A 26,394-nucleotide genomic window follows, 5' to 3' on the forward strand; every position below is an offset into this window, starting at 1 on the left:
AATCTGCATAGCTCCTCGCCGCGGCTCGCGTGACTGGATCTCTCGCCGCCGCCACCGCCTAATCTGCCGCCTTCCACTCCTGAACCCGCCAGATCCACGCCGCCACAGGGTCGCGAATCCTTGTCGCCCGATCTACCCAACTTCGGCTCCCCGTCGCCATGGATACAGCCTGCGGGATCGGTGAGATCAATCTCACCAACTCTGGAAGGCCTTCCTGAACTTGGGGGGGGGGACGGGTGGGGGAGAGGGGAGGGGGGGCGTCTCCGATCGCCGGCGCCGTCCTTCGACGCCGCGGAGGCATAGCGTGGAGCCCGCGTGGCGAGATCTGTGACGGAGGCAATGGCGGGCGCGGGGCGTGAGGACGCCGTGGTTGGGGAGCGTGTCTCTAGCTACCCCTCTTCACCACAGAAAGCTGAAGAGGGGTAGTTCGTCTTCCCAGGTTTGCATATAGTGACTCAACAAATTATTGAACACTTGCGTGCTACGAAAAGAAAAGGGCACACAAAGATAGATACATAGTACATATCTTCGCACGACAAAAAAACATAATTCCATATAACCGCATGCCTGCCTGATCGAGCATGTCGTTCATTAGTTAGTCGGCCTATGTAGGCGGCAGGGGCTGGAGCACGAGGTGGAGCACGAGGCCTTGGCCGCCTGGCCTCTCCTCGACGGCGTAGGAATACGCTCACAAGTTATAACCATCGGATTTTACATGAAGATTTGCCATCTCAAAAAAGCAAATAAAAAATCTCAAAAAAAAATCAACAAGAACAACCACGCAAAATTCTTGACGTTCATTCTGGTTTAATTATGTCTCACCCACCAGTGAAGTCACCACATCAGATGTGCCGTTCCAGCCTGTCTTGACTGTGCAACCCGGATTGGCCGAGGAGACCGAGTTGCTTCTTGACTGCCTTGCGCGAGTTGAGAGTGTTTTAGGGAGGGCGGAGACCGCCCTTGCCAAACTTGAGGTTGTACCAGTTGTGTCTCCGCTGCCTGAGCTTCAGACTGGATCTTCAGTTGGGGAAGAAGCAAGCCTCTATGGACATTTCTCCCCTCGTGCTACTTCATGTCTGTCGTCGAGGCCTGTGTTGTTGTCTGTCTCTAGGAGTGTAGTCATCGACGAGGTTGTGACTCCAGTGCTGCAGATTATGCCCGAGCTGCGGGAGCGTTGTGACGAGCCCACTTCACCTCTTTCAATGGTGCTTCCGAAGGAGATGGTGCATGTGATGTCTGTGGGTGACGAGGTTGATGAGGTAGGTGCTTTGGCACCTAATTTTGAGGCGCAACTACAGGATTCACCTCTGCCATGTGGGCAACTGGAGGAGCAAGAGTCCATCGTGTCGGTGGTACCCGTGGCTGATGATGTTCTTATGGCGGTGTCTGCGAGGGACAAGGTCGCGTCTGTCGGTGCCGAGGTTGATGCGGTAGGTGCTTTGGCACCTCATTCTGAGGCGCCGAAGTCCATCCGCCTGCCCGTCTTTGACCGTGAAGATATGCTAGCATGTATTGACGAGGCGGTATTCAAGAAGAAGCTTGGCGGCTTGCTTGCCTCCTTGGAGGCAGCTAGCCCTGGGTCTGGCAAGACGATTGCTTGCCTTCTAGTGGAGGAATCTTCTACGCGCAAAATCAAGAAGGTGAAGAAGGCTCTTAGGAGCATAGGCAAGAAGAGTAACGCCCTTGATAAGGTGTTCGTGGCTGCTTAATGGATGATTCTCAGTCTCTTCGACCACCATCTCGGATTGGCTCGTCTCCGTGGATTTGGTGTTGTTCGTTGTCTTCAACCTTGGTTTTGTTGGGTGTTTCTTTACGACGTAGAAGTGTGAAGGATTGTGGTTGTTGCACGTTATGTATGTTTGCCGGGTTGACCGTGGGGTTAAGGGGTTTCTTTCTTAGCGAGTAGTCCGCATGTGGTCTATATGTATTGGTTTTCGCCCGGTTTTCCATTAATTAACTGGGCAATTCTTTTCTTCTTAATTAATCGATGAGGCAAATCTTTTGCCTCCGTTTCGAAAAAAAAATCAATAGAGAATTAGCAAATCCGCTAAAACACCTAGGCTGGGCTACATGTAAGGGTCGCTTTGTGATCCACCAAGCAATGATCACACGACCATGTTTTTTTGAAATTACACAACTGCCTAGTACACGAACCAGTCAAGCTAAGAGAACTCCGATGGTCAGAAGCAGCTCGGCGGTGTGACCTCTCCGGACGCGAACCCGCCGGCGTTTTGGCACTTGGCCTGCGCTGGCCGCTGGTGCCGGTACCTCATCCTGATGTTCCTGAGCTTGATCCCGCTGCAGGGGTTGGTGCCGCTGCAGTTGAACTTCACCGCCACGGGCGTCGCCGACGAGCCCTTGATGTCCGTGTACGACAGGTCGCTGATCTGCACCCTCGAGCTCTGCAGGCACACACAACAACACAGCTCATGATATAGTCGATCGATCACGTGTAGTTGCATGCATGTAGGGAAGGAGACGTACATTGCCCGGGCAGTCGCCCTTGCGGGGGCAGTAGTTCTGGTCGACGAGGATGGGGTTGGCCACGCGGTTCATGGTGACCCGCCAGAAGGAGACGTTCTTGACGAAGCCGGAGTTGGGCATCGCCCACGCCTTGATCCGTAGGCCGTTGGTCGTGCCCTTCAGCACCGCCCTGTCCACGGTCACGTTTCTCACCCCCTCCTCACCGTCCTGCCATCCCAGGCTCCCGATGCTGCCACCGTCCATCCAACGCAAACACAAAACCAATGCTATCTATCAAACGCTGCGCAAATCACAAGCAAACAAAATATAATGTATGATGAACTGGCAACTGAAGGTGGCACCTGATGCAGTGGCCCGGACCGCACTTGATGTCCCTGATGAGCATGTCCGAGGTGCCGGGCCCCAAGGAGATGCAGTCGTCGCCGGTGCCGATGGTGGTGTTGAGGATGCTCACGTGCCGGGAGTGGCTGACCTGGATGCCGTCGGTGTTGGGGCTGTTAGACGGCGCGATGATCCGGACGCCTTGGACCGTCACGCCGCTGCAGTCGAAGATGGACATGTGGAATTCCTTGCTGTCGAGCAGCGTCAGCTGCTTCACGCTCACGCCCTTGGATTGGCTAATGTCAAGTGTCTGCAAACATAAGTATGTATGTCTTAGACCAGGTATATTGTATATATACGTGTTGTAACACAATACCTGTACCTGTACGTTCTCTCCTATATATACATAACAGCCGTACCCGCTTAGGGTATCGAGTATTGTTCAGACCCTAGTTTGTCTAATATGGTATCAGACGACGCGTTCGATCCGTGCCGTGCTTCCGCTTCCTCTGCCGCCGCCGCGTCGGCCTCCGCCGCCGTGCCGCCTCCGTCAACCCTGGCGACGGAATCGCCGTTCATGGCGTCCGCCCCGCTCGCCTAGGCCCGTCCGGTCGAATCAGGATCACGCCCGCCCATGCCCCCATCGCCCGCAATCCAGCAGTCTCTCGCCCATGGTGAATCGCTGGAACAGAACTCCCACGATCGCTATGATCGCACACAGCATGTGCATGTTCCGAACTCTCACGATCGCTACGATCGCATGCAGCAGCTGCCCCGCGATCCGGCTGTCGCTCGCCCGTATGGCGCCTCTGCGCAGCGCGACGCCACCTACGGCGCGATTCCATCGTATGCTGCGCCGCCGCCGTACGTCGGGATCCCATCGCATGCTGCGCCGCCGTTTTCAGGTCCCCATGGTGCCCCTGTTCAGGTGCCCTACGTCGGGCCGTATCCAGCACCCTACGTCGCGCTGCCGCCATCACCGTCCATCGCGCCGGCGCCGTATGCTTCGTCCTCCGCGGCGCCCTATGAGGCGCTATATGGCGCGCCCTACGCTACCCCGGCGCCGTACGTCGCGTCGCTGCAGCCCTACGGCGTACATCCTACGGTGCCCTACGGTCATCACCAACACTACCGTGCGCCTCCGTCGGCCGATGCGCTGATTTCGTACAGTGCTCCTCCGGCATACGACTCGCAGCTTCCCGCACCGGTGGCTGAACCAGGACCGTTCCACTTTGCTCATCTGGTGACGGTGAAGCTCTCTGCTGATAACTACTTCCTGTGGCGTGCTCAGGTGTTGCCGCTGATGCGTAGTCACTATCTTGAGGGGTATGTCGACGGTAAGCTGCCGTGTCCCCCGGCCATGGTTCCGGTTCCCTCAGCTGCTGGTGGCTCCGCCATGGTGTCCAATCCTGCTCATCGTCGGTGGATTGCTCAGGATCAAGCTATTCTGGGTGCCATTCAGTCCTCGCTCACTCCCTCCATGGCCGGCATGGTGGTCTTTGCCGCTACGTCGAGGGATGCATGGGCCACGCTCGACTCCAGCTTCTCCTCGCAGTCGCTGGCACGTTCCTCTGCCATTCGTTACCAGCTGGGTGAGGTCAAGAAAAATGATCTCTCCGTCACGGCCTTCTTCAACAAGGTCAAAAATTTGGCCGATACACTGTCATCTATTGGGAAGCCTCTCCGTGATGAGGAGTTTACTTCGTTCATTCTCAATGGGCTTGATGAGGACTATGATTCTCTTGTTGAAAACATCAATGGACGTGACACGCCGATGCCGCCTCGCGACCTCTACGCACGCCTCCTCAACACTGAACAGCGGCTAGCTGCTCGCCACTCCGTCGGCGTCTACACGGAGGGTCCTTCTGCGAACACTGCACTTCGCGGGGGCACCCGTGGTGTCAAGCAGAAGGCGCCGCCGTCCGCGGGCAATCAGCCCCGTTCGCCCGCTCCACCTCCTCCGATGGCTGGCCACAAGAGGCTACACTGCGAGGCATGTGGTGGTGGGGTTGAATGTCAACTCTGTGGCATTGAGGGGCACTTGGCGTCTCGTTGCCATCGTCGCTTCAAACACGACTTCCTTGGTATTGGGAACAACGGGAAAGGCAATGAGAAACAAGCTGCTCTCGCTACACAGGAACCTGGATTTACTCCTTCTTATTCTGTGGATCCTTCCTGGTACATGGACACCGGTGCCACAGATCATCTGACAAGTTAGCTCGATAAGCTGGCTACTCGCCAGCCCTACACTGGTCATGACCAGGTCCGCACTGCCAATGGATCAGGTATGCCCATCTCACATGTTGGTCAGGCATCTCTTCTTTCACGTACCACTAAAACCTTGCGTCTCCTTGATGTTCTTCGTGTTCCTTCAGTCACACGTAGTTTCCTCTCGGTTCCTAAATTAACTCGTGACAACAATGTGTTTGTTGAGTTTCACCCTTTCCATTTTTTTGTTAAGGACCGGGACACGAGGGACATTCTTCTTAGTGGTCGAGCTCCCCATGGCCTATATGCTCTTGATGTGCCGCCAATTTCTGAAGTTTTCAGTGGTGTTCGGGTGTCGTCGTCGCAGTGGCATTCTCGCCTCGGCCATCCGGCCACTCCTATTGTGCGCCATTTGCTTCATCGCCATAGTCTTCCTGTTGAGTCAAGCAATAAGGAGTTTCTAGTGTGTGATGCCTTTCAACAGGGCAAGAGTCATCAGTTACCTTTCTCTGTATCGAGTCGTGTTGTCAAGGCTCCTCTTGAACTTGTGTTTTCGGATGTGTGGGGCTATGCCCAAACTTCTGTTAGTGGTCACAACTATTATGTCAGTTTCATTGATGCCTTTAGTCGCTTTACTTGGATTTATCTTATTAAGCGCAAATCTGATGTGTTTCATGTTTTTATGCAATTTCAAGCTCATGTTGAGAGGTTGCTTAAGTGCAAAATTATCCATGTTCAGTCTGATTGGGGGGGGGGGGGGGCGAATATCGCAATCTTAATACCTTCTTCCAGAAGCTTGGCATCTCTCATCATGTGTCTTGTCCTCATACACATCAGCAGAACGGTGCAGCTGAGCGCAAGCACCGTCACATAGTTGAAACTGGCTTAACACTGCTCGCACATGCCTCTGTCCCATTTCGGTTCTGGAGTGATGCTTTTGTTACTGCTTGTTTTTTGATAAACAGGCTTCCCACACGACTTCTTCACATGAAATCTCCCCTAGAGGTATTATTTCATGAAACTCCAGATTACTCTCTTCTCAAAGTGTTTGGTTGTGCGTGTTGGCCACACCTTCGACCATACAATAAGCATAAACTCGAGTATCGATCTAAGAAATGTGTGTTTCTCGGATACAGTCCTCTTCACAAAGGTTATAAGTGTCTCCACATTCCGACGAATCGTGTTTACATTTCACGTGATGTTGTCTTTGATGAGACTGTTTTCCCTTTTTCCACGCTCTCACCATCCACTGATACTTCCTCTACCGAGTTGCACTCCTTTCCAGTTTTGCCTGATCAATTTGTAGATGCTGCATATTCTCCTCTGTTATTGCCTAACCATGGTGCAGGAACTGGACGGGGCGCTCGCCTTGAGCTTCTTCACGATGACATGGTTGCTACGACACCAACTGCAGTCGTGACGTCGGATGGGTCACTTGACGGGGCGCTTGACGACGATCGCACGTGCATGCCCCATGCACGTGGATCGGGTGGGGCGGCTACCGCGCCTAACCCGGTCTTGCCTAGCCCGGCTGCCATGCCCGGGCCGACAGCTTCCCCGGCCTCTGCCCCGCATGGGCAGTCCTCGCCGGCTCCAGGCCCAGCATCGCCTGGCCCGCCTTCGCCAGTCACTCGGGGCATACAGAGCCCATGGACTCTCCCTCGGCAGAGCCTGTGGACTCGCCTGCTGGTGTGTCTTCCGTGCTGTTCCCAGACGTTGGCTCTCGTGTCGTGGTGGCTTCTCCGACACCTCCACCGCCTGTCATACTACGCCCTCATACGCGCAACAAGAGTGGCATTGTCAAGCCTCTCAAGCGCACGGATGGTACGGTCGCATGGCTTGCGGCCTGTGTTGCTCGTGCTGAGGCCGATCCTATGGCTGAACCGCGACATTTTCAGGCAGCGCTTGGCATTCCACACTGGCGCGCTGCTATGGAACAGGAGATTCATGCTCTTCGAAAGAATAATACCTGGCGATTGGTTCCACCTCCATCTGGTGTCAATGTTATTGATTCTAAATGGGTGTTCAAGGTGAAGAAACATGCTGACGGGTCCATTGAGAGGTACAAGGCACGCCTGGTGGCCAAAGGATTTAAACAAAGGTATGGCCTTGATTATGAAGATACGTTTAGTCCTGTTATTAAACCTACAACTATTCGTGTTCTTCTTTCGCTGGCTGTTACTCGAGGCTGGTCACTTTGTCAGCTTGATGTCCAGAATGCTTTTCTTCATGGAGTTCTAGAAGAAGAGGTCTATATGCGTCAGCCACCAGGCTTTGTTGACTCTGCTCAGCCACATTATCTGTGTCGCCTCGACAAGGCTCTCTATGGTCTGAAGCAAGCTCCTCGTGCGTGGCATGCACGTCTTGGCGCTGCTCTTCGTGCACACGGGTTTGTACCATCTACAGCAGACACGTCTCTATTCATTCTCCAGCGACCTGAGGTGACCATGTACATTCTGGTCTATGTTGATGACATCATACTTGTCAGTTCATCCGTCACTGCTGCAGATCGACTTGTGGTTTCTCTAGGGGCTGTTTTTGCTGTCAAGGATCTTGGGAGACTGCACTATTTTTTGGGCCTAGAGGTTCTTCATTCTGACAGTGGTTTGACTCTCACTCAGCAGAAGTACTCTCAGGATCTATTACGCCGTGCGGGTATGATGCAGTGTAAAACTGCTACCACTCCTATGTCCTCCACAGACAAATTGTCAGCTTTTGATGGGGACTTGCTCTCCTCTGAGGATGCCACTGAGTACCGCAATCGTTGGTGGACTGCAATACTTGCTCGTTACTCGACCAGATATATCATTTGCAGTTAAACGTGTGTGTCAGTACCTCCATGCACCGCGTAATCCTCATTGGACGGCTGTTAAGCGCATTCTGCGCTATGTTCGACACACTGCTTCATATGGTCTACATCTGCAGCCTGCGACTTCTGGTTTGATCTCAGCCTTCTCTGATGCGGATTGGGCTGGTAGTCCCGATGATAGGCGATCCACGGGGGGACATGCTGTGTTCCTTGGTCCTAACTTGATCGCCTGGCAAGCTCGCAAGCAAGCTACCGTGTCTCGGAGTTGTACTGAAGCTGAGTACAAAGCAGTTGCTAATGCCACGGCTGAGATCATATGGGTGCAATCATTGCTTCGAGAGTTGAAGGTCTCTCAAGCCCAACCGCCTGTTCTTTGGTGTGATAACATCGGTGCTACATACCCTTCATCCAATCCAGTATTTCATGCCCGAACAAAACACATCGAAGTTGATTATCATTTTGTGAGAGAACGCGTTGCACAGAAACTACTTCAGATCAAGTTTGTTTCTTCTAAGGATCAGCTTGCTGACATTTTCACTAAACCCTTGCCCTTACCTTCTTTTGAAGGATGTCGACACAATCTTAACCTCCTGAGTGTTTCAGGACATAGTTAAGATTGAGGGAGGGTGTTAGACTAGGTATATTGTATATATACGTGTTGTAACACAATACCTGTACCTGTATGTTCTCTCCTATATATACATAACAGCCGTACCCGCTTAGGGTATCGAGTATTGTTCAAACCCTAGTTTGTCTAATAGTATGGCCGACGTCCGTCATAAGGAAACTGTGTTAGAATTAGAGATATATTCCTGTAATCTCAAACTAATTCTATCTCTTCCTCTCCCGTAGCTTCTCCTATCTCCTTTGTAACAAACCGAATCCCCTAGAGATCGGTAAACTCCTTGTAAGCCACGACAGGGGCCTTTCCTGCCTCAGATCAATATATACGCATGCGGCTCCCTCATGAGGGAGTAGGAACGCTTCCCATCTAACATGGTATACAGAGCCATCCTCTTCCTATCGATCTAGCCAGCTACCTCCTTCCTCGATCGCCCTCGCCATCCTTCCTCACTCACCCTCGCCATGTCGTCGTCATCAACCGTCTCCCTCAACCTTGGCGCTCTCCCATCAGAGAAGCTCACCAAGACCAATTTCATCCTATGGAAGGCACATGTCATGCCGGGCCTGCGAGGAGCGCAGGTCACCGGCCTGCTGGACGGATCAGACATAGCGCCACCGAAGATGGTGTAGCAGCAGCAGACGGACAAAACCATCACCACCGATCCCAATCCTCTGTACGCTCAGTGGATATCGAAGGATCAGCAAGTCCTTAGTCACCTCCTGAACTCCCTGTCAATGGAGATTCTCTCCCAAGTAGCGAGCAAGGAGACGACCTTCGACCTCTGGACTGCCATCACCACCTTATTTGCCTCGCAGTCCCAATCGCGCATCACCAATCTGCGGATCGCCATCACCAACACCAAAAAAGGCTCTATGTCTAGTAGTGCCTTCATATCCAGGATGAAGAACCTGGGAGATGAGCTTGTAGTAGCGGGACGCCCCGTCTCGGACCCTGAGATGGTAGATTACGTCCTCGCTGGGCTTGACAGGGACTATGACCCTGTTGTGGCAGCCATTGGCGCGGTTAAAAATCAGATTTCAGTAGATGATCTGTTCGCCCAGATTGCAGCGTTTGATCAGCGTGTGGAGATGCTCGGTGATGGTCCAGATGCAGGATTCAAAACCTCAGCAAACTTAGCCTACAGGGGGCGCGGGCGCGGCTACAATAGAGGCCGCAGGTGCAGCAATAGCAGGGGGCGCGGCCGAGGCAGGCGCCCCTCCCCAACTCCATCTGGTGGAAATAGCGGCGGCAGTGGTGGCCGCGGTCGTCCATAACAACAGCGTCAGCAGGTTCGAGATTATCCAGAATGTAAGATTTGCTACAAGCATCATCCAGGAGGTGCTCGTGATTGTTGGCATCGATATGATGATGAAGATGAACATGAGGAGAAGGAGGCCAACATGGTCACCGACTCCTATGGTGTCGACACCAACTGATATGTAGACACGGGCGCCACAAATCACATCACAGAGGAGCTCGAGAAGCTGACGATCAGAGACAAGTATCATGGAGATGACCAAGTGCATACTGCTAGCGGTTCTGGTATGAAAATCACTCACGTTGGTAGTTCAATTGTCAAAACCCCCATAAAAAATTTGCATCTAAAAAGAGTTCTATATGTCCCTTCAACATCAAAAAATCTCCTTTCAGTTCATAGATTTACTCTTGATAATCGTGTCCTTATTGAATTTTATCCTTATTACTTTTTGGTAAATGACATGGACACGAGGAGAGTGCTTCTTAGGGGCAAGTGTGTGGGAGGTCTCTACCCACTCATATCTTCGTCATCATCATCATCGAATAAACAAGCTTTTGTTGCTGTCAAGCCTTCTTCAGCAAAGTGGCACAGTAGATTAGGTCATCCTTCATCAGCTATTGTCAAGCTTGTTCTTAGCAAGAATAAACTTCCCCACTCTCATGAGTCTAGTGTTGAGTCTATTTGTGATCCATGTCAACAAGCTAAAAGTCATCAGTTGCCATATCCTATTTCATTTAGTGTTTCTACTGCACCTTTGCAACTTGTTTTTTCTGATGTCTGGGGGCCAGCTCCCACCTCTGTTGGTAGACACTCGTATTATGTTAGCTTCATCGATGACTATAGCAAATTTACATGGATCTATCTTCTTAAGAAACGATCCGAAGTGTTTCAAGTTTTCAAGAACTTTCAAAACCTTGTTGAGCGAAAACTAAACACTAAGATTATTGCTATGCAAACCGGCTGGGGAGGTGAATACAATAAACTCAATCTCTTTTTTCTAGAGCTTGGCATATCACACCATGTATCATGCCCTCATGCACATCAACAGAACGGCTCGGCCGAAAGGAAACATCGTCATGTTGTTGAAGTAGGGTTAGCTCTACTAGCAAATGCATCCATGCCACTAAAGTTCTGGGATGAGGCATTCTTGACTGCCACATACCTCATTAATTTACTCCCTAGTAAAGTCATCAAATTTGAAACTCCCATCACACGTCTTTTTGGTACAACTCCCGACTACAAAACACTTCGTGTATTCGGTTGTGCTTTGTTGGCCTCACCTTCGTCCATACAATACACATGAGCTTGCATTCCGTTATAAAAAGTGTGTGTTTCTTGGATATAGTCCAATCCACAAAGGAGTCAAATGTCTTGATGTTTCCATTGGTAGAGTTTATATCTCTCGAGATGTTGTGTTTGATGAATCTGTTTATCCTTTTGCATCCCTTCATCCCAATGCCAGAGCACTTCTCAAGAAAGAATTACTTCTTCTTCCACCACATCTCCAAAACATTGATCATGGGGGCGACAATTGTACTAACCCAACTGATGATCCTACTAGTGGAACCATGTCTCCTTGTGTGCAGGATCATGCAGCAGAAAATCGGTGCAGAAAATGATCAAAATTTTGAAGAAAACGAGCTTATATTGCATGTGCCAGAAGAAGACGGAGCAGGCGCGAAGCACGAAGCAGATCTGCCGTCACCTGGAACTCCTGTGCGCCAGGTCACCTCGGATCAAGCACACAGATTCGCGCTGGATCGCGCGCCAGGCAGGAGCATGCAGCGCCAGTTGGAGGGCGACACGTCACCGCATCGCGACGAAACTCCGCGCCGCGCACCGCGTCCCATGCGCGGGCCCAACGCATCGACAGCGACAGGCGGATCCGGGTCAGGATCGGGATCCCTGACCCACGCGCGCGTGCATGCCAGCAGTGCAAGATCTTCTGCGGCTACTGCTTCTGGTGGGTCGGTCACACCACAGGCCACACGGCTCGGATCGGGATTCGCTGTGGAAAGAGAATCTGAGGCATCCCCAGGATCCTCTGCGGCTAGTCCTGCTGCATCAACTCCTGTGCCAGCTCTAGCTACAGCTCCATGTGTCATGACTCGGCTCCAGAAAGGTATACGAAATCCAAAAGTTAGAACTGACGACACTATTCCATATGGTATGATGTGTATCACAGGAGAACCGGCAAGGTTAGAAGATGCCTTAGGGGATCCAAGATGGAAAAATGCAATGGATGAGGAGTACTCAGCTCTCATGAGGAACAAGACTTGGCGTCTTGTACCTGAAAAATGAGGTAAAAATATCATTTACTGTAAGTGGGTTTACAGAATAAAGAAAAAGGCAGATGGCATCATTGACAGGTATAAAGCACGCTTAGTTGCAAAAGGTTTTAAACAACGTTATGGTTTGGACTATGAAGACACTTTTAGTCTGTTGTTAAAGCTGCAACCATTAGGCTTGTGCTAGCAATTGCTGTGTCCAGCGAATGGAGTCTGAGACAGCTAGATGTTCAGAACGCGTTTTTGCATGGTGTTCTGGAAGAGGAGGTTTACATGAGACAACCACCTGGGTATGAAAGTAAGAAAACACCTCATTATGTGTGTAATCTTGACAAGGCACTTTATGGTTTGAAGCAGTCACCAAGGGCATGGTATTCAAGGTTGAGCTCTCAGTTGAAGTACCTTGGTTTTTTTGCATCCAAGGCTGATACATCACTGTTCATCTACAACAAAGCAAGTATAACTATATTTGTGTTAATATATGTTGATGATATCATAGTTGCAAGCTCCTCTCAAAATGCCACTAATGCTCTTTTGAGTGATCTGAGTTCATAGTTTGCCTTGAAGGACCTTGGTGATCTACACTTCTTCCTAGGTATTGAAGTTAAGAAGATTCAAGATGGCATAGTACTGAATCGGGAAAAATATGCCACTGAACTCCTAGCTCGTATGGGGATGAAGTACTGCAAGCCTTCACCTACACCATTGTCTTCTTCAGAAAAACTTTCAGCTTTTGAAGGAGAGCCACTTAAGGAAGAAGAGAGCACAAGATACAGGAGTGCAGTAGGAGCTTTGCAATACCTGACAATGACAATACCAGATATATCCTTTGCTATTAACAAGGTTTGTCAGTATCTTCATGCACCTACCACTGTACAGTGGACAACTGTTAAGAGAATTGTACGATATGTAAAGCACACTGTGAGTTTAGGTCTTCAGTTCAGACGCTCTAACTCATCTCTTGTTAGTGCTCTCTGATGCTGACTGGACAGGATGCAGTGATGACAGAAAGTCAACTGGAGGTTTTGCAGTTTTCTTTGGCTCAAATCTCATTTCTTGGAGTGCCAGAAAACAAGCCACAATGTCCAGGTCAAGTACTGAAGCTGAATACAAGTCACTAGCAAATGCTACTCTGAAATCATTTGGGTTGAATCATTGCTCAATGAGTTGGGAGTTAAGCAGCATCGTGTCATGTTTGTGGTGTGTCAACTTGGGAGCCACATAACTTTCTGCAAACCCAGTGTTCCATGGCAGAACCAAGCATATAGAAATTGACTTTCATTTTGTAAGAGAAAGGGTTGCAGAAAAGAAGTTAGACATACGGTTCATTCCTCTCCAGAGATCAAGTTGCAGATGGATTCACTAAAGCTTTGCCAGTCAAGCCCTTCGAGGAATTCAAGAAGAATCTTAATGTAGGATAGTTGAGATTAAGAGAGGGTGTTAGAATTAGAGATATATTCCTGTAATCTCAAACTGATTCTGTCTCTTCCTCTCCCGTAGCTTCTCCTATCTCCTTTGTAACAAACCGAATCCCCAAGAGATCGGTAAACTCCTTGTAAGCCACGGCAGGGGCCTTTCCTGCCTCAGATCAATATATACACACGCGGCTCCCTCACGAGGGAGTAGGAACGCTTCCCATCTAACAAACCGAACCGAATTACGATGCAAAAAGAAACCAAAAAGTTCATGTCATCACTCACCCTGGGCCCCTGCCCGGCGGTACACCTACCGGCCTTCTTGCATGCCCAGTACTCCTGCCCTTGCCCGTCCAGCGTCCCACCACGGATTGCCAGGCCGTCGGCATGGTGGAACATAATCCACGCCCTGTTGTCCACTGTCGACGGTGCGAAGACGGTGCTGTTGTTGTCAATGGCCACGTCCACGCCGGCGCTCCGGCAGGGCCCCTTGAAGTAGGCCTGGCTGATCAGGAACCTGCCTGCCGGCACCCATAGCACCGGCCGGGAGCCGCAGCGCCCCGTGTCATTGCATGCCGCACCCCACGCGGCCAGGAACGCCCCCGCCGAGTCCAATACCTGCCCACCACGTTGTACTCTACCGCCGCCGTCAATGCCACTAATGCCGTCTCTGTGAAGCTATGCTATGATGATAGCCTAGGTACTCATCAAGTATATAAAGAAAGCCTGGAGCTAGATCCCTCAGTCAAGTACTAGTAATCCTCCTTGATGTATATAGAATCGTTTACGGACCGTGCAACAACCTTCCTCCAATCGTGATTTGTGGATTTCACTAATTTCTATTACCCCACGAGTAGTATTCTATTTGTACGTTGTCTTGGGCGTGTCTAACGCGCGCGCTCGATTTCCGACCAGAGCGCAAACAACAACTTCAGTCTTTTTTGAGACAAAAAAACGACAACTTGAGCGATCGGGTTTGGTCCTATTCCCGGTCCGGATCGATCCCGGCCGGGAACGCTCCACCTATTCATGAGTTTGGCCCAGCGCTGGCCCAATACCTGCCCTAGTCTCTTTTTCTTTCCACGTTTTTTTCTCTTGGGCCTGTATATTCCTATTGCGCCCATTCCTTATCTGGGAAAGAAATTTTCAGGGACAGTAATGGGCGGGAAATTCCACTTTTGATTGAAATAAACCCCCTAAAAAAGAGACTGAAATAAACTAGCACTTTCAACGAAAATTAATTGCTAGTTTTGCACAGAAAAATTAACCTATCCTTCTATTCCCTTCGATTAAATTTGTCCATGTTTTTATTCAGACAAAAAAAGCATGCTCAATTGAATTGATCTACAGCTTTTTGGTTGAATCGGGAATGTTCATTGAATTGATCTTCTATGAAAAATTTCAAATTAACGACAAATTTTCGAAAGCATGAACATATTTTGTAAATTCTGAACAACTATTGAATTTATGATTTCTGGAAATCATGAACATATTTTGAAATTCATGAAAACTTTTGGAAAACTCAAACATTTGTTGTGTCAATTTGGTGTCACGTGCTCGCGACGATGTCCACCTCGACTCGCGTAACCTTAAGACAGGATGGCAGTGGTGTCACGTGCTCGTCCTGGCGTTCGACGTCGCAACCGCGGCGACGTCCACCTCAACTCGCGTAAGCCTAAGACAGGGTGACAGTAGTGTCACGTGCTTGCTCGTCGTCCGTCTTCGCACCACGAGGACGCCCGCCTCGACTCACATACACTAGTAGAAAAGGGGGCATCAGTCCTGGTTCGTAAGGGCCTTTAGTCCCGGTTCTTGAACCGGGACTAAAGGGTCGTTACTAATGCCTCCCCCCTTTAGTCCCGGCTCAAACTGGAACCGGGACTAAAGGTCGCGGCCACGTGGAGCTCCACCTTTAGTCCCGGTTGGTAACACCAACCGGGACTAAAGGAAATTTTATGATTTTTTTTTGAAATTTTTTTTTTGAATTTTTTTGAATTTTTTTATTTTCAAATTTCTGAATTATTTTAACCTCTAATCTCTAATCACCACCCTCATCACTGCTCAATTTATCCTCTAATCTCTAATCACCCCTCATCATTCATAATCATCTAACTTCCCGAACGGTCACCCATCCTCCCACTCCCCCAGCCTGAGCACGCTTAACTTCCGGGTTCTATTCTCCCTCTATTCCAAGTCTGCACTTGTTGTTTTGCTGACAATAGTAAGATGTCAATCCTATTAACCCTCACGAATTTTGTGTGAGCATGAAGTGACACATTTCACTGTTTGAGTTTGAAACTATTGTTTTAAAAAACAATAATTATTTAGTAACACTAATATTTCTTGAATAATTAGTTTGACCATTGTTTGACCACAGTTTGACCAGATTTGACCAAAATTCAAAATAACTGAAATAATTATTTAGTAACACTAACATTCTAGAATAATTAGTTTGACCATTGTTTGACCACAGTTTGAAATTTTTTCGATTTTTTCAACTCTACATCTTAAAAGCTCCGTAAATTTTTTTCTGTTAGGTTTTTGAGGATTCTAAAAATGTTTAATGGGGTTCCCCGGTTAAATTTGGATGTAACTTTTCGAGTGTTCATATAAAAACTTTTTCATCCGAGTCAGTATGCAAAAGTTATGCCCATTTTACTAAATTCTAGAGAGATTTTGCAAATAAAGTCAAAATTCATATTTGTAAATTTTCCCAACAACTAGACCACATATCACATGGGAAACTGAAAAGGCGATCCACGGGGGGGGGGGGGGGGATGGGGTGGAGTTTGAAAATGGGACCTTTAGTACCGGTTCGTGCCATGAACCGGTACTAATGCCTCAAACCCCATTAGTACCGGTTGGTGGGACGAATCAGGACTAAAGGTCTAACCCTTTAGTCCCGGTTGGTGCCACGAACCGGGACTAATGGGCATCGCACCCTTTAGTCCCGGTTTGTGGCACCAACCGGGACTAAAAGGTCCAGACGAACTGGGACAAATGGCCCACGTGGCCCCTGGGCACACGAACCGGGACTAATGCCCCCATTAGTCCTGGTTCTAGACTGAACCGGGACTAATGGGCTAACCCGGGGTGGACCAAAGCCCTCTTTTCTACAAGTGATAACACTAAGACAGGGTGGCAGTGGTGTGACGTGCTCGCCTCGGTGTCCGTTGTGGTAGCGACGATGACGTCCGCCTAGACTCGTGTAACCCTAAGATAGGGTGGCAGTGGTGTCACGTGCTTGTCTCGGAGTCCGTCATCGCCATTGCGACAACGTCCGCCTCGACTTGCGTAACCTACTCTGAGATTGTAAAGGATAATCCGACAATTACGGAAGAGCGGTTTGAAATATTCAAGGCGGCTTGCGTTGCCGCAGCTACCAAAGAAAAGTCAGAGTACATGAAGGGGCTCCAAGAGAGGAACATGGGGTGCCACCACCTCAGAAGCCGTGGTTACGCGGGGAAGAGGTCCATATGGGCCAAGGAGGACACGAAACGTGAAAGTCTGGGCATCCCAGACCCCTTGGCGGAGTTCACCTTCCCGTAGGAGCGTGACGTTGGGACCCAGTCAAGAAGGTTTTCGAGATGGACGCAGTCACGACAGAGTTCATGAGACTGCTGGTAATTTTAGCTTCTGATCAATTCGACTCCATGTTTAGTCATATTTGTAAACGATCCTTGTTCCTTTTGCAGAAAGAGCAATACAGGATTGCGGACGAAAGCGACTCGCCGTCAGAGGCGTTGGCGAGGCCCAAGTGGGACACCCCATTCAACTGGGCCTTGAACATATTGAAAGGACTTCCGGTGGACACTCGGTCATCGTATGGACGCGTGCACGGTATCGAAGACGGCGCCACGTGGAAGAAGTACTACCGTGATACCATGGGGGAGAGAAAGGAAAGACTAAGGTTAAATGAAGAAAACATCAACAAGAAGGTTGCGATTGGGGTTGATAAGAAATTAGCTGAGACAATCAAAGCAGCGGTAGCTGCCGCAAAAGAGGAGATTGCAACTTCCTATAGTGTCTTGGTTCTGGCTATCGTCAGTTGGACCAAGCAAAATCCAAATAAGGATGTAGAGGACTTCCCCTTTTCAACTTCTTGGGGAGCAGCTCGACTAGCGTTGCAGCAGCACTTGCCCCCGCACCTGCTCCTGCACCGGCTCCTACACCGGATCCTGCACCTGCTCATAGCAGCCCGTCCTCCGTCTCGGACGTGCTCGGCGGTGCTTCGTCTTTGGCTGAGCTCGACGCCCTCACGGTACTTGTCACACCGACCCTCTTCAATATATGCATCAATCTTCCGTTTCCATTGCCTTTCGGATGTCTCACATCATAGACATGTCTTTGCAGGCCGACATAACCCCGTGCACTATACTGTACACTATCAGTGGCTAGAAGGTGGACGTGGGGAAGGCGACGATAGTGAAGCCGAAGGAACAATTGTTCGACAGCCGTCCGATCCCCCTGATGTCTTCAAGGTTTCCGTGGCCAGTGTCAAACCAGGCCACAAGAATTTGGCTCCTCCGATACTAGGGGGAGATGACGATGAGACCCGGCGGTGGCTCGGCGATTGCAAGAGTTGGGTCCTGTTGTGGCTAAAGAGTCTGCTTCGTCTGGAGGCGGCCGGGAGCACACCCACCATGACCACGCAGCCTCAGCAAGGTATGAACATCAACACCCCACCTACCCAATTAGCGTCGCCTGTCGTGCCGGGTGATAGCGGACGGGGTGAGGAAGAGGCTCCATTAATCACTGATGACGTCGCCGCCATCGAAGAAGCAATGCATGATATCGATGCCATCGATGAGGATGAGGATGACGATGACACTCTACAGTATCTCAATACTGGCGCCTATGACGACGGCCGTTTGATGGCTCAGCAGTATGAGTACTCAGGGTTTGAGCGTCATGAGTCAGTGCCTGAATTGCCGGAGGATGAACGTATTATAGACGACCTTCTAGTAGCAAAGAAGCAAAGAAGCATAGGAAGAGATCGAGCAAAGGCAACAAAGCTACTTCTATGATCTAGCCGACTTCACAGCCTCTGGTTCAAGACCATATACCTATCCCCGGTGCGGCAAAATGGCATATCCCCGGTCATCCGGTCCTACCTAAGGCAGCGGTAGAGGCTATATACGGCGACCTAAGGAGACTTCATGACGATGTGCTGCGGAGAGAGAAGAGCCTGATCCCCTAGGAAAATCCAGGATACCCGCTCTACGTGGTTAACGTGCCGCATCAAAGGTTGTACGTCGACACATTCGCTGCGGAGAAGTTCTTCCTTCGATTCGATTACATCTTCGACATGTTTCACTTGAAAAAGTTGGATTTTAATTTTGTTTGCCTTTTTGCCTTGCACATGAACCACATCATTAGGATTGAGCAGATACCTTATATCTGTGTCGCTGACCCGTACTTCATGCATGAGGGCTTCTTGGCGGTCTGCCCAAAGCACCGTGAATACGCGTGTAACTACATTGCTGATTTCATGGTCACCAATAAGGACAAGGAGACGATTCTCGTGCCTTATCATCCTATGTAAGTCATCCGCAGATATCTTTCCTTCGATTTCAATCATTCATTTGCACGCGTGGAGGCTAGATTGAGGTGTACTTATTTTGCCCAGTGACAGGCGCGCCGTCCTCATCATCCTTTACCCCCCCCCCATTCTTCCACGCTCTTTACTTGGACTCGTCGAAGAACATGAAGAAAAAATATTACACCCACATAAGGCCTGTTCTCGACAGTGCTATCTTTACCTACGACCTATGGGGTGGAGAGATCAAGAACAGGAAGACAAGGAACCGCGCGCCCGCCTTCGGCTATAAGACCGACTTCTGCTGCATCCAACAACCAAGTGATACTCTTAGTGATGGATTCTATGTCCTCTACCACATGCTGGAGTACAAACGGGATCAATAGAACCTTCGAATGTCACCTAGATCCGGCGATGCCCATATTCTGTAATGGGCAAAGAACCTAGGAGATGTCCCGGATCATCGACTCCGAGCTGAGTTCTATCACATCTAGCATGAGCTTGTCCAAATCATCATGAAGGAGGTCCTCGAAAAAACAGGGATGTTCTACGAAGAAGGGCAAATGTCGAGGGAAGACGTCCAAACACGCGTAGCCGCTCAACGTCTCGACCTAAAGCCTTTTAGTATGCTCAGGGACTATCTCCTTGACTTGGATGGATGACACGACATGTTGGAGTGATTGACGATAAATGACAATGTGTCCGTTTAGTCCATACTTTCTCTATGACGAAACTTTGAGTTATGCATGACGAAACTTTATTTGTGATGTAATTAAACCGTCCTCCTCAACTAGCGAAGATCACTCTAGTTAGGGCATTTTGCGTATGATGAACTTTGTTAGTTATGCTTATGATATGTTGCTTCTTTTATTTTCAAGTCTATCTTTTTCTGTTGCTCAACTATATATATTGCATATCAACGACTCATGTGACAATGCAGGTGCATAGATCATCGATGGCGAAGAAAGTGCTATGCCAGGAGTATACGACGAGTGGCCGAAGTGTCAGGCCCAGGTGTACCAGTTTCTGAGCGACAGCCAGTAGTTAGTTTAGGTTCATGCTAGTGCAAGAGAGGGATATGAACTGACGCCTCAGCAAGTACTACATTATGTATGATGAGACATGTCATGTAACTTGTATAGCTATATCGTGATTATGATGTGACGATATGATTTGTGTTGGATGATATGATGAGACTATTATGTGTATGATATGATGAGAATATTGCATGTTTATGATATGATTAGAATACTGTATAAAACCTGTAAAAAACATCGCAAATACGTAGCAAAAAAATGAGAACATATAGTAGTAGCACCCTTTAGTGGTGGACAGGCAAACACTGCTGCTAAAGCACTTAGCAGTAGCACCGGTATGGAAAGCACTACTATTAAGTAGGTATAGCAGTAGCACGTGTCAGAACGCGCTACTGCTACATGCACTACTGCTAAACGTTAGCTGTAGCGCCGTATCAGTAGCGCGGTTACCCACGCTACCGATACACCAAACACCCGCACTACTGCTGGGCTTTTCCCTAGTAATGCTTATGGTTACGTTTTGAAATCACCACCTCATGTTCTGCCTTGCAATATTGTCTCTGTTTGATCAAAGTGCATGAATCTCTAGACACACCATAAGGCAACTTAGAATTGAAAATGTTGTGCATGACTGCACATTTTTGGAGAAATATTCCTGAAATTGATACTAGCTCCATCTTTTTTTTGTTTGCACGTAATTGCAACGCGCTCTTTTTGAGCTTCGCTATTCAGAGATTTAACATTGGTTGTGTTTTTCTGCGGCTTAGCAGAAGCGTCGTTGTTGGGGGTCGAGCCACTAATGTAGAAGATTCATAGCGGGATTCGCCAAGTGGATGCTGGCATCCTCCTGCCGTCCGGCACCGGGTTTGGTCTCCTGATCCCATGTTCCATTAGCTTTGCAATATCTATGATCTTTACAGTAAGACTGGTTAATATGGCCAAACTAATGTGTGAAAAGGAGCCTAATCCTTTTATGTTACAATTTTTTTATCTTTGGTATACACACCTCAGCTTTAATAATATGTTCTGTGACAGATTAGGAGTAGGAGTATTTGTCTGATATATATTTATGGTGCAGCTTTGTCCAAACTGATAATTAGGTGGTAGCTTTGTTAATAATAATTAGAAGCTTAGAACTGTCAGTAAATCCATGGTATTTACAAACATGAGTGACAGTACTAGGACTGAATTTATATTCAAGCGGGGATCATGTTAGTATTTGGTGCATGACAAGGAGCGGAACTTTTGCAAGCAGATCTGCTTGGTTTGTGCTGGTTTACTCAATTCTTTGTTTGAAAATTATGGGATTTTGTATCTAGATTTGATCCTTTTCTTTTAACTGTTAATGTCAATAACAAAATTCTACACTCGCCGTTTCTATAGTGAGGCACATTGGTCGTGTAGGAATGCCACCAAGTTCGAAAGCAAACATTTTCTCCACTGTGTTTAAACTTCAAAACCATAACCAAATTTTGAATCCCATCTTATAAACATTTTTATTTTTGGTAAAAAGAGCAACACTAGCATTTTTTGTGGTGATGCAGGCGTGTGACGATGTTGATTTTTGGGTATGCAGGAGTTTCGTTCCCTCTGGGCTATGGTTTCCGATCTGATATGGTGTTATTGCGAGCCTAACGATGGTGATTTTTGGTGGTGATGGAGGAGTGTAGTAGCCTCAATGCGGCGACCGAGTCGCTCCTGAATGCGCGGAGAAGCAGTGCCGCCTGGCCGGCGAAGTGGCCGGCAGCAGGAAGTCCACAGTCGAGCACAACAATATCTGGAGTAGAGAAGCAGAGTTGGATTCCAGTTCCGACGCCGAGATCTCTGCTCGCCGCCGCCACTCCCTCCATCCTTCTTCAGTCCCTCCCTCCTCAAGGCCGGCGCCTCCCCGGACGGAGCGGGCGGTCACCCTCCTTGAATTCGACACGGACCGTCCCGCGGCTTTTTCCTCTATTTACCTGGGGCTACGGGGGCTTCAGGCAGGTACCTGCAGGGTCTATATCTGTGTTTATTTTTTCGCATCTCAAGCTGATGAAATGAACCGTAGTAGATCTGTGTGGTTTGTGTTGAATCTTTTTTTGTCCCGATAACTGCCACACGTGTGGGCGTTAAGGGATCTGCCCACACGTTCTTTGTGGTGCCTAAGAGGACCAGCCCACACGCTTGTGTGTGGGTAAAACAACTAGCACCCACACGCCTTTGTTTCCCTCCCGGTCCCTCTTATACGCGTGCGTGTGGGCGAAATAGATAACGCCCACACGCCCGGTACGTCAGGCCTCATACCTCGTGGTCTCGCACGCCCCACGTGACACTTTACCGCGTGCACGCAGTTGCCATGGGCCGGACCCTCGTCTATGTTCGTTTAAGTGCAGTTGCCATGTCGCTGAACTACGGTTGCCATGTCGGACAACTACAGTTGCCATGTCTACTCAATTGCAGTTGCCATCTCAGGTCAAAGTTCCAGATTGCCATTTTTTAGACAACTACAGCTGTTGCCATGTGTGGTCTGGTCTACTGCAGTTGCCATGATTTCAAAAACCACTAAGGCAGTTGCCATGTAGCACTGAAAAAATGGCATGGCAAAAAAACATGTTCGGGTAAAAGAGAGAGTTGCCATGTGCTCACAAGCACGTTAGGGCAGTTGCCATGTAAAAAGAAAGAGTTGCGATCTGCTTACGTGCACGCTAGGGCAGTTTGCCATGTACCATGCAAAACATATGGCAACTGACATGTTCGGGTAAAAAAAGAGAGAGTTGCCATCTGTTTGCAATCACACTAGGGCAGTTGCCATGTACACTGCAAAACGCATGGCAACTGGCAGCTTGGGTGTGGGAGAGGAGGCGGACGTGTGGGCGAGATGGCAAACGCCCACACACCGGCCCTTGTGCGTGACTGAAAACTGGTGTGTGGGTGAACTGCTAAACGCCCACACACCGGCCCCTCCGTGTGGTAAAACAGATGTGTGGACGAATTATGTCACACACCACACACACGTCTTATCCTACGTGGCACAGAAAATCAGCCAGATTTTGCCAAGATTCGTGCATATAGTACTGGACGGTGATGGATGCGTGTGGTCGAGATGGTCAACGCCCACACGTGTGAGCGTTAATATTTCCGTTTTTTTTGCCGGATGGCTAGGACTCTTGTAATCCTTTTAGGAGTAATATTTTTTAGCTGGTTACTTTTTTGAGAACTAATTACATTTTTAGAGAACCTTTTGATGCGAAACATTTTCTGAGAATGAATCGGTGGGCTTCTTGCCCACTGGCTTGGTGTAGCCCGTCACTAACCACGTTTCATGCTAAACAAAGAAAAGGCCCAAGGCCTAGTTTGCTAAAGGAGATAACGTTGGGGTCTTTCTTCCTCTTAGACACACATCAACCGGTGCGTTTCATACAGAGCACTTTGCAGCCTATCAAAAAAAAATAGAGCACTTTGTAGCGCTCCAATGGCGGCTCCGATAGATCAGGCGAGATACTCGGGTGCTCGCACGGACCTGGCTGGGGGTCCCGGGGCGAATGCCCCTCCACACCCCCCCCCCGTGCCGGGCCTAAGTGAGATGGCTAGAGATGGTGTTGTAGAATAGTCTCGTGCATCTTCCGCCCTGAAGAAGATTGACTCCTTGTAGCCTCTTCGTCTCCATGTTTAGAGCATCAGTTGACTAATTTTAGCTTTTGGGTCAGTTGATTTTGAGATGGGCGAAAAAGTTCGCCGAAGGGAGCCCAGAAGTAAGGAAGGAGCTCGCCGGAGGGCTACGCCATCATCTATATTGGGGTACGGGGTAGGGGCGCGGCAACATGGTGGTGGTGCAACTTTGCCGGAGAAAATCTTCGTCGGCGTCGGGGCTAGGGGGGGGGGGGGGGTGTGCGGCAAGGCTGCGAAAGAGTGCCACCGTCCACTGGCTGTAGAAGCGGGCGGCTAGGCCGTCGACGGCAGTGCGGTTTGAAGGAAGAAGAAAACCAATGGGAGGAAGAAGAAAGAGATCCAGCCATTGATCTTGTATCCGACGGCTGAAAAATCGACTGACCAAAAACTTTTTTTTCCAGGCGAGTGACATATAACCAGACCCCCACACTTCACTGTTCGCCAGTTGGTGCTTGGCCAAGAAGCAAACGACCTTGTTTTCGTGCAAGCTCAACATGGTTGTATCCACCAAGAGGTGATTAAAACATGTCTCATCGTCCAACTCCAGAGCCTCGGGCTGTAGCAGTCCATCAACGCCGACGCCGTCAGCCATCGAGAGTTGAGAATCATAAAGCATGGAGTCCTTCTCCCACGCATCCAATTGGCACCAATGGCTCATGGCCGTGGTGGTGGTAGACTGGTAGTCCAGGTGGAAACAAACCAAACCAGGGAGGAGGAGGAACAAACCACCTCGACGTACCTGATGTAGATTTTGTTGCCCCCCCCCCCCCCCCCCCCCATGTCGAATGCGATGGCTTGAGGTTGCAGCCGATAGTTCGTGCCCTGTCGATAGAGATCAGCAAATATGCAGCCGGAGATAGTGGAGCTCAGAAACCGACCAGAAGCCGCGGCTGAAAAGTTGGGCTTCTGCTCCTCATAGCCGGCTCCAAAGTGGCCAATGACTGGTTTGCCTCCCGCAAAAGCACGTAATACTGCCGAAATACCCTTATCGGTTCAGTCAAATACCCAATCAACACGAGCGACTTTTCCCCATCACCCCAACCACGGGTAAGGGTGGACATGGTCCAAGCCGGTCCAAGTCGTCGTTTGGACAGGCTGCCGCCAGTCCGAGCCGGACCGGACCGAGAAGCATGGCGGTCCTGTTTTTAGGGACCAGACCGGCAATGGCGAAGCTCGGGCCGGACCGAGAGGACCGGTCAACTGACAAGGGCAGAGCGCACACTGGAGCTCCAGCGGTCTTCGGTCCGCTCGATCGGACCAGCTTTAACTGGACCGGGCCAAAGATGTTTTTGGTCCATCTTTTAGGGACCGGACCGGCCTTTTTTTAGCGGGCCTGGATCGAGCGGGCCGCGAGTCGGACCGGACCGCTTCGTCCACACTGAAGCGCGGGTAGGGTTCCTCGCTCGCCGCCTCTGCCGACGGACGGCCTCAGCTTCTTTCCGTATCGCCGGATCTGGCCGTTGCCGAATCCGGTATTGGCCGTCCCCTTCTCTCCCTGTTTAGGCTCCTTTGCTGGCCCCTCCCTCTACCAGCGTGGGCGGCGAGCGAGCGGTGTGCGTGCTATGTGTGTGTGTTCTGCCGCTGCTGCCTTCGCTATGTGCTTGTGTTGGAATCTGTATGAGCATTCATCAGATTGTATGTCTGTTTTACAAGATCACATGTTTCTTTTTCTGCAGCTTCACAAACTATGAGGAAAATCATTGAGATAAATCCCTACATGTGGGCAACGATGCCAGCCGATGTTGTTACATGGTGCTGCTGCTATGAAAAAATGATTCTCGTTTGGAATTGATTGTAAATTGGTACGGGGAATTTTTTCATAGCTGTAATACTAATTGGTAATCTATGTTATGATGAGTTCCAATGTATTGTCATATGTCAAATTTGTCTAAATACACTATCTACACCATCAAACAAGTGAAATCCTCTATAACACTAAGGTCCCTAGTTTTAAATAGCCCACATTTAATTGGGGTCTCCAATTAAAATTGGGTCATCCGATTTTGACCGGGTCAACAATTCCACAAAGCTCTCTCATTAAATTGTTTTGTACTATACACTATGCTTTCTAATTTTTAATGTCTAACAATTAATTAAGGTATTCAATTTAGAATTGTGCGATCGAATGTTGACCGGGTCAACAATTTCTCAAGCTCTCCTATTCAATTCTTTTAATTCACTATGTTTCCTAATTTTGAAGCTCTTTCATTCAATTAAGGAATTTAATTTGTGATTTGGTTTACGACTTTGACCGGGACAACAACTTTTCAAATCAATTAGCCGCAACCGGCCTACAAAAACATATCAATCCCATGCACCCTCCCACCACTAAGAAAAAAGAAGCGCCATCATGTGATATTATAGCACCAATATAGTATATACAACCACCGACATAGAAATTTCTTCACATAAATATAGATTGGTTAGCGGATAGCACCGAATCACACCACGAAAGGCCACCCAATCAACGCATTATAAATAAAAATAAAACACACTCTATCATCTCCCCTACCCGCCAAACTAAACATTCCATCGGTTTTAAAATATAAGGGGTATTAGTTTTTTCGAAAGTCAAATTTCTTTTTACCTTGACCAAGTTCAGAGCAAAAATATCAAACACTGAGAATACTAAACAAAAAAAAGTATGGAAATTCATTTCATGATGAATCTAAAAAGACCGATATGATATGATGGATTTTAATATATTTCTCGAAATATTTGATCAAACTTATAAGTTTTTCCTTTTCAAAAAAGTAATACAC

The 26,394-nt window shown here is 49.0% G+C and overlaps 1 protein-coding gene across 1 annotated transcript; it reads right to left on the bottom strand.

Moving 5' to 3' along the window:
• Positions 1 to 2,150: 2,150 nt before the first annotated feature.
• On the bottom strand, positions 2,151 to 3,384 carry LOC123068016 (polygalacturonase-like). Its single transcript, XM_044490545.1, has 4 exons — positions 3,304 to 3,384; positions 2,826 to 3,115; positions 2,485 to 2,713; positions 2,151 to 2,402 (listed from the first exon to the last, which is right to left on the bottom strand). Exons 1-4 carry the CDS (start codon positions 3,382 to 3,384, stop codon positions 2,181 to 2,183), a joined length of 822 nt encoding a protein of 273 aa, XP_044346480.1. The 3' UTR covers positions 2,151 to 2,180.
• Positions 3,385 to 26,394: the final 23,010 nt, after the last annotated feature.

This window comes from Triticum aestivum, chromosome 3B (genome assembly GCF_018294505.1).
Source record: "Triticum aestivum cultivar Chinese Spring chromosome 3B, IWGSC CS RefSeq v2.1, whole genome shotgun sequence".
In the NCBI taxonomy this organism is placed as follows: Eukaryota; Viridiplantae; Streptophyta; class Magnoliopsida; order Poales; family Poaceae; genus Triticum; species Triticum aestivum.

Bases quoted from the DNA above. Each gene is read 5' to 3' on its own strand.
- LOC123068016 (XM_044490545.1), bottom strand. From the start codon at position 3,384: ATGAACGGCGATTCCGTCGCCAGGGTTGACGGAGGCGGCACGGCGGCG. The intron at 3,116-3,303 runs GCACGGCACGGA...TTATGTTTGCAG, and splicing joins CGGCGGCAGAGGAAGCGGAA to ACACTTGACATTAGCCAATC. The intron at 2,714-2,825 runs GTGCCACCTTCA...GGACGGTGGCAG, and splicing joins GGTCCGGGCCACTGCATCAG to CATCGGGAGCCTGGGATGGC.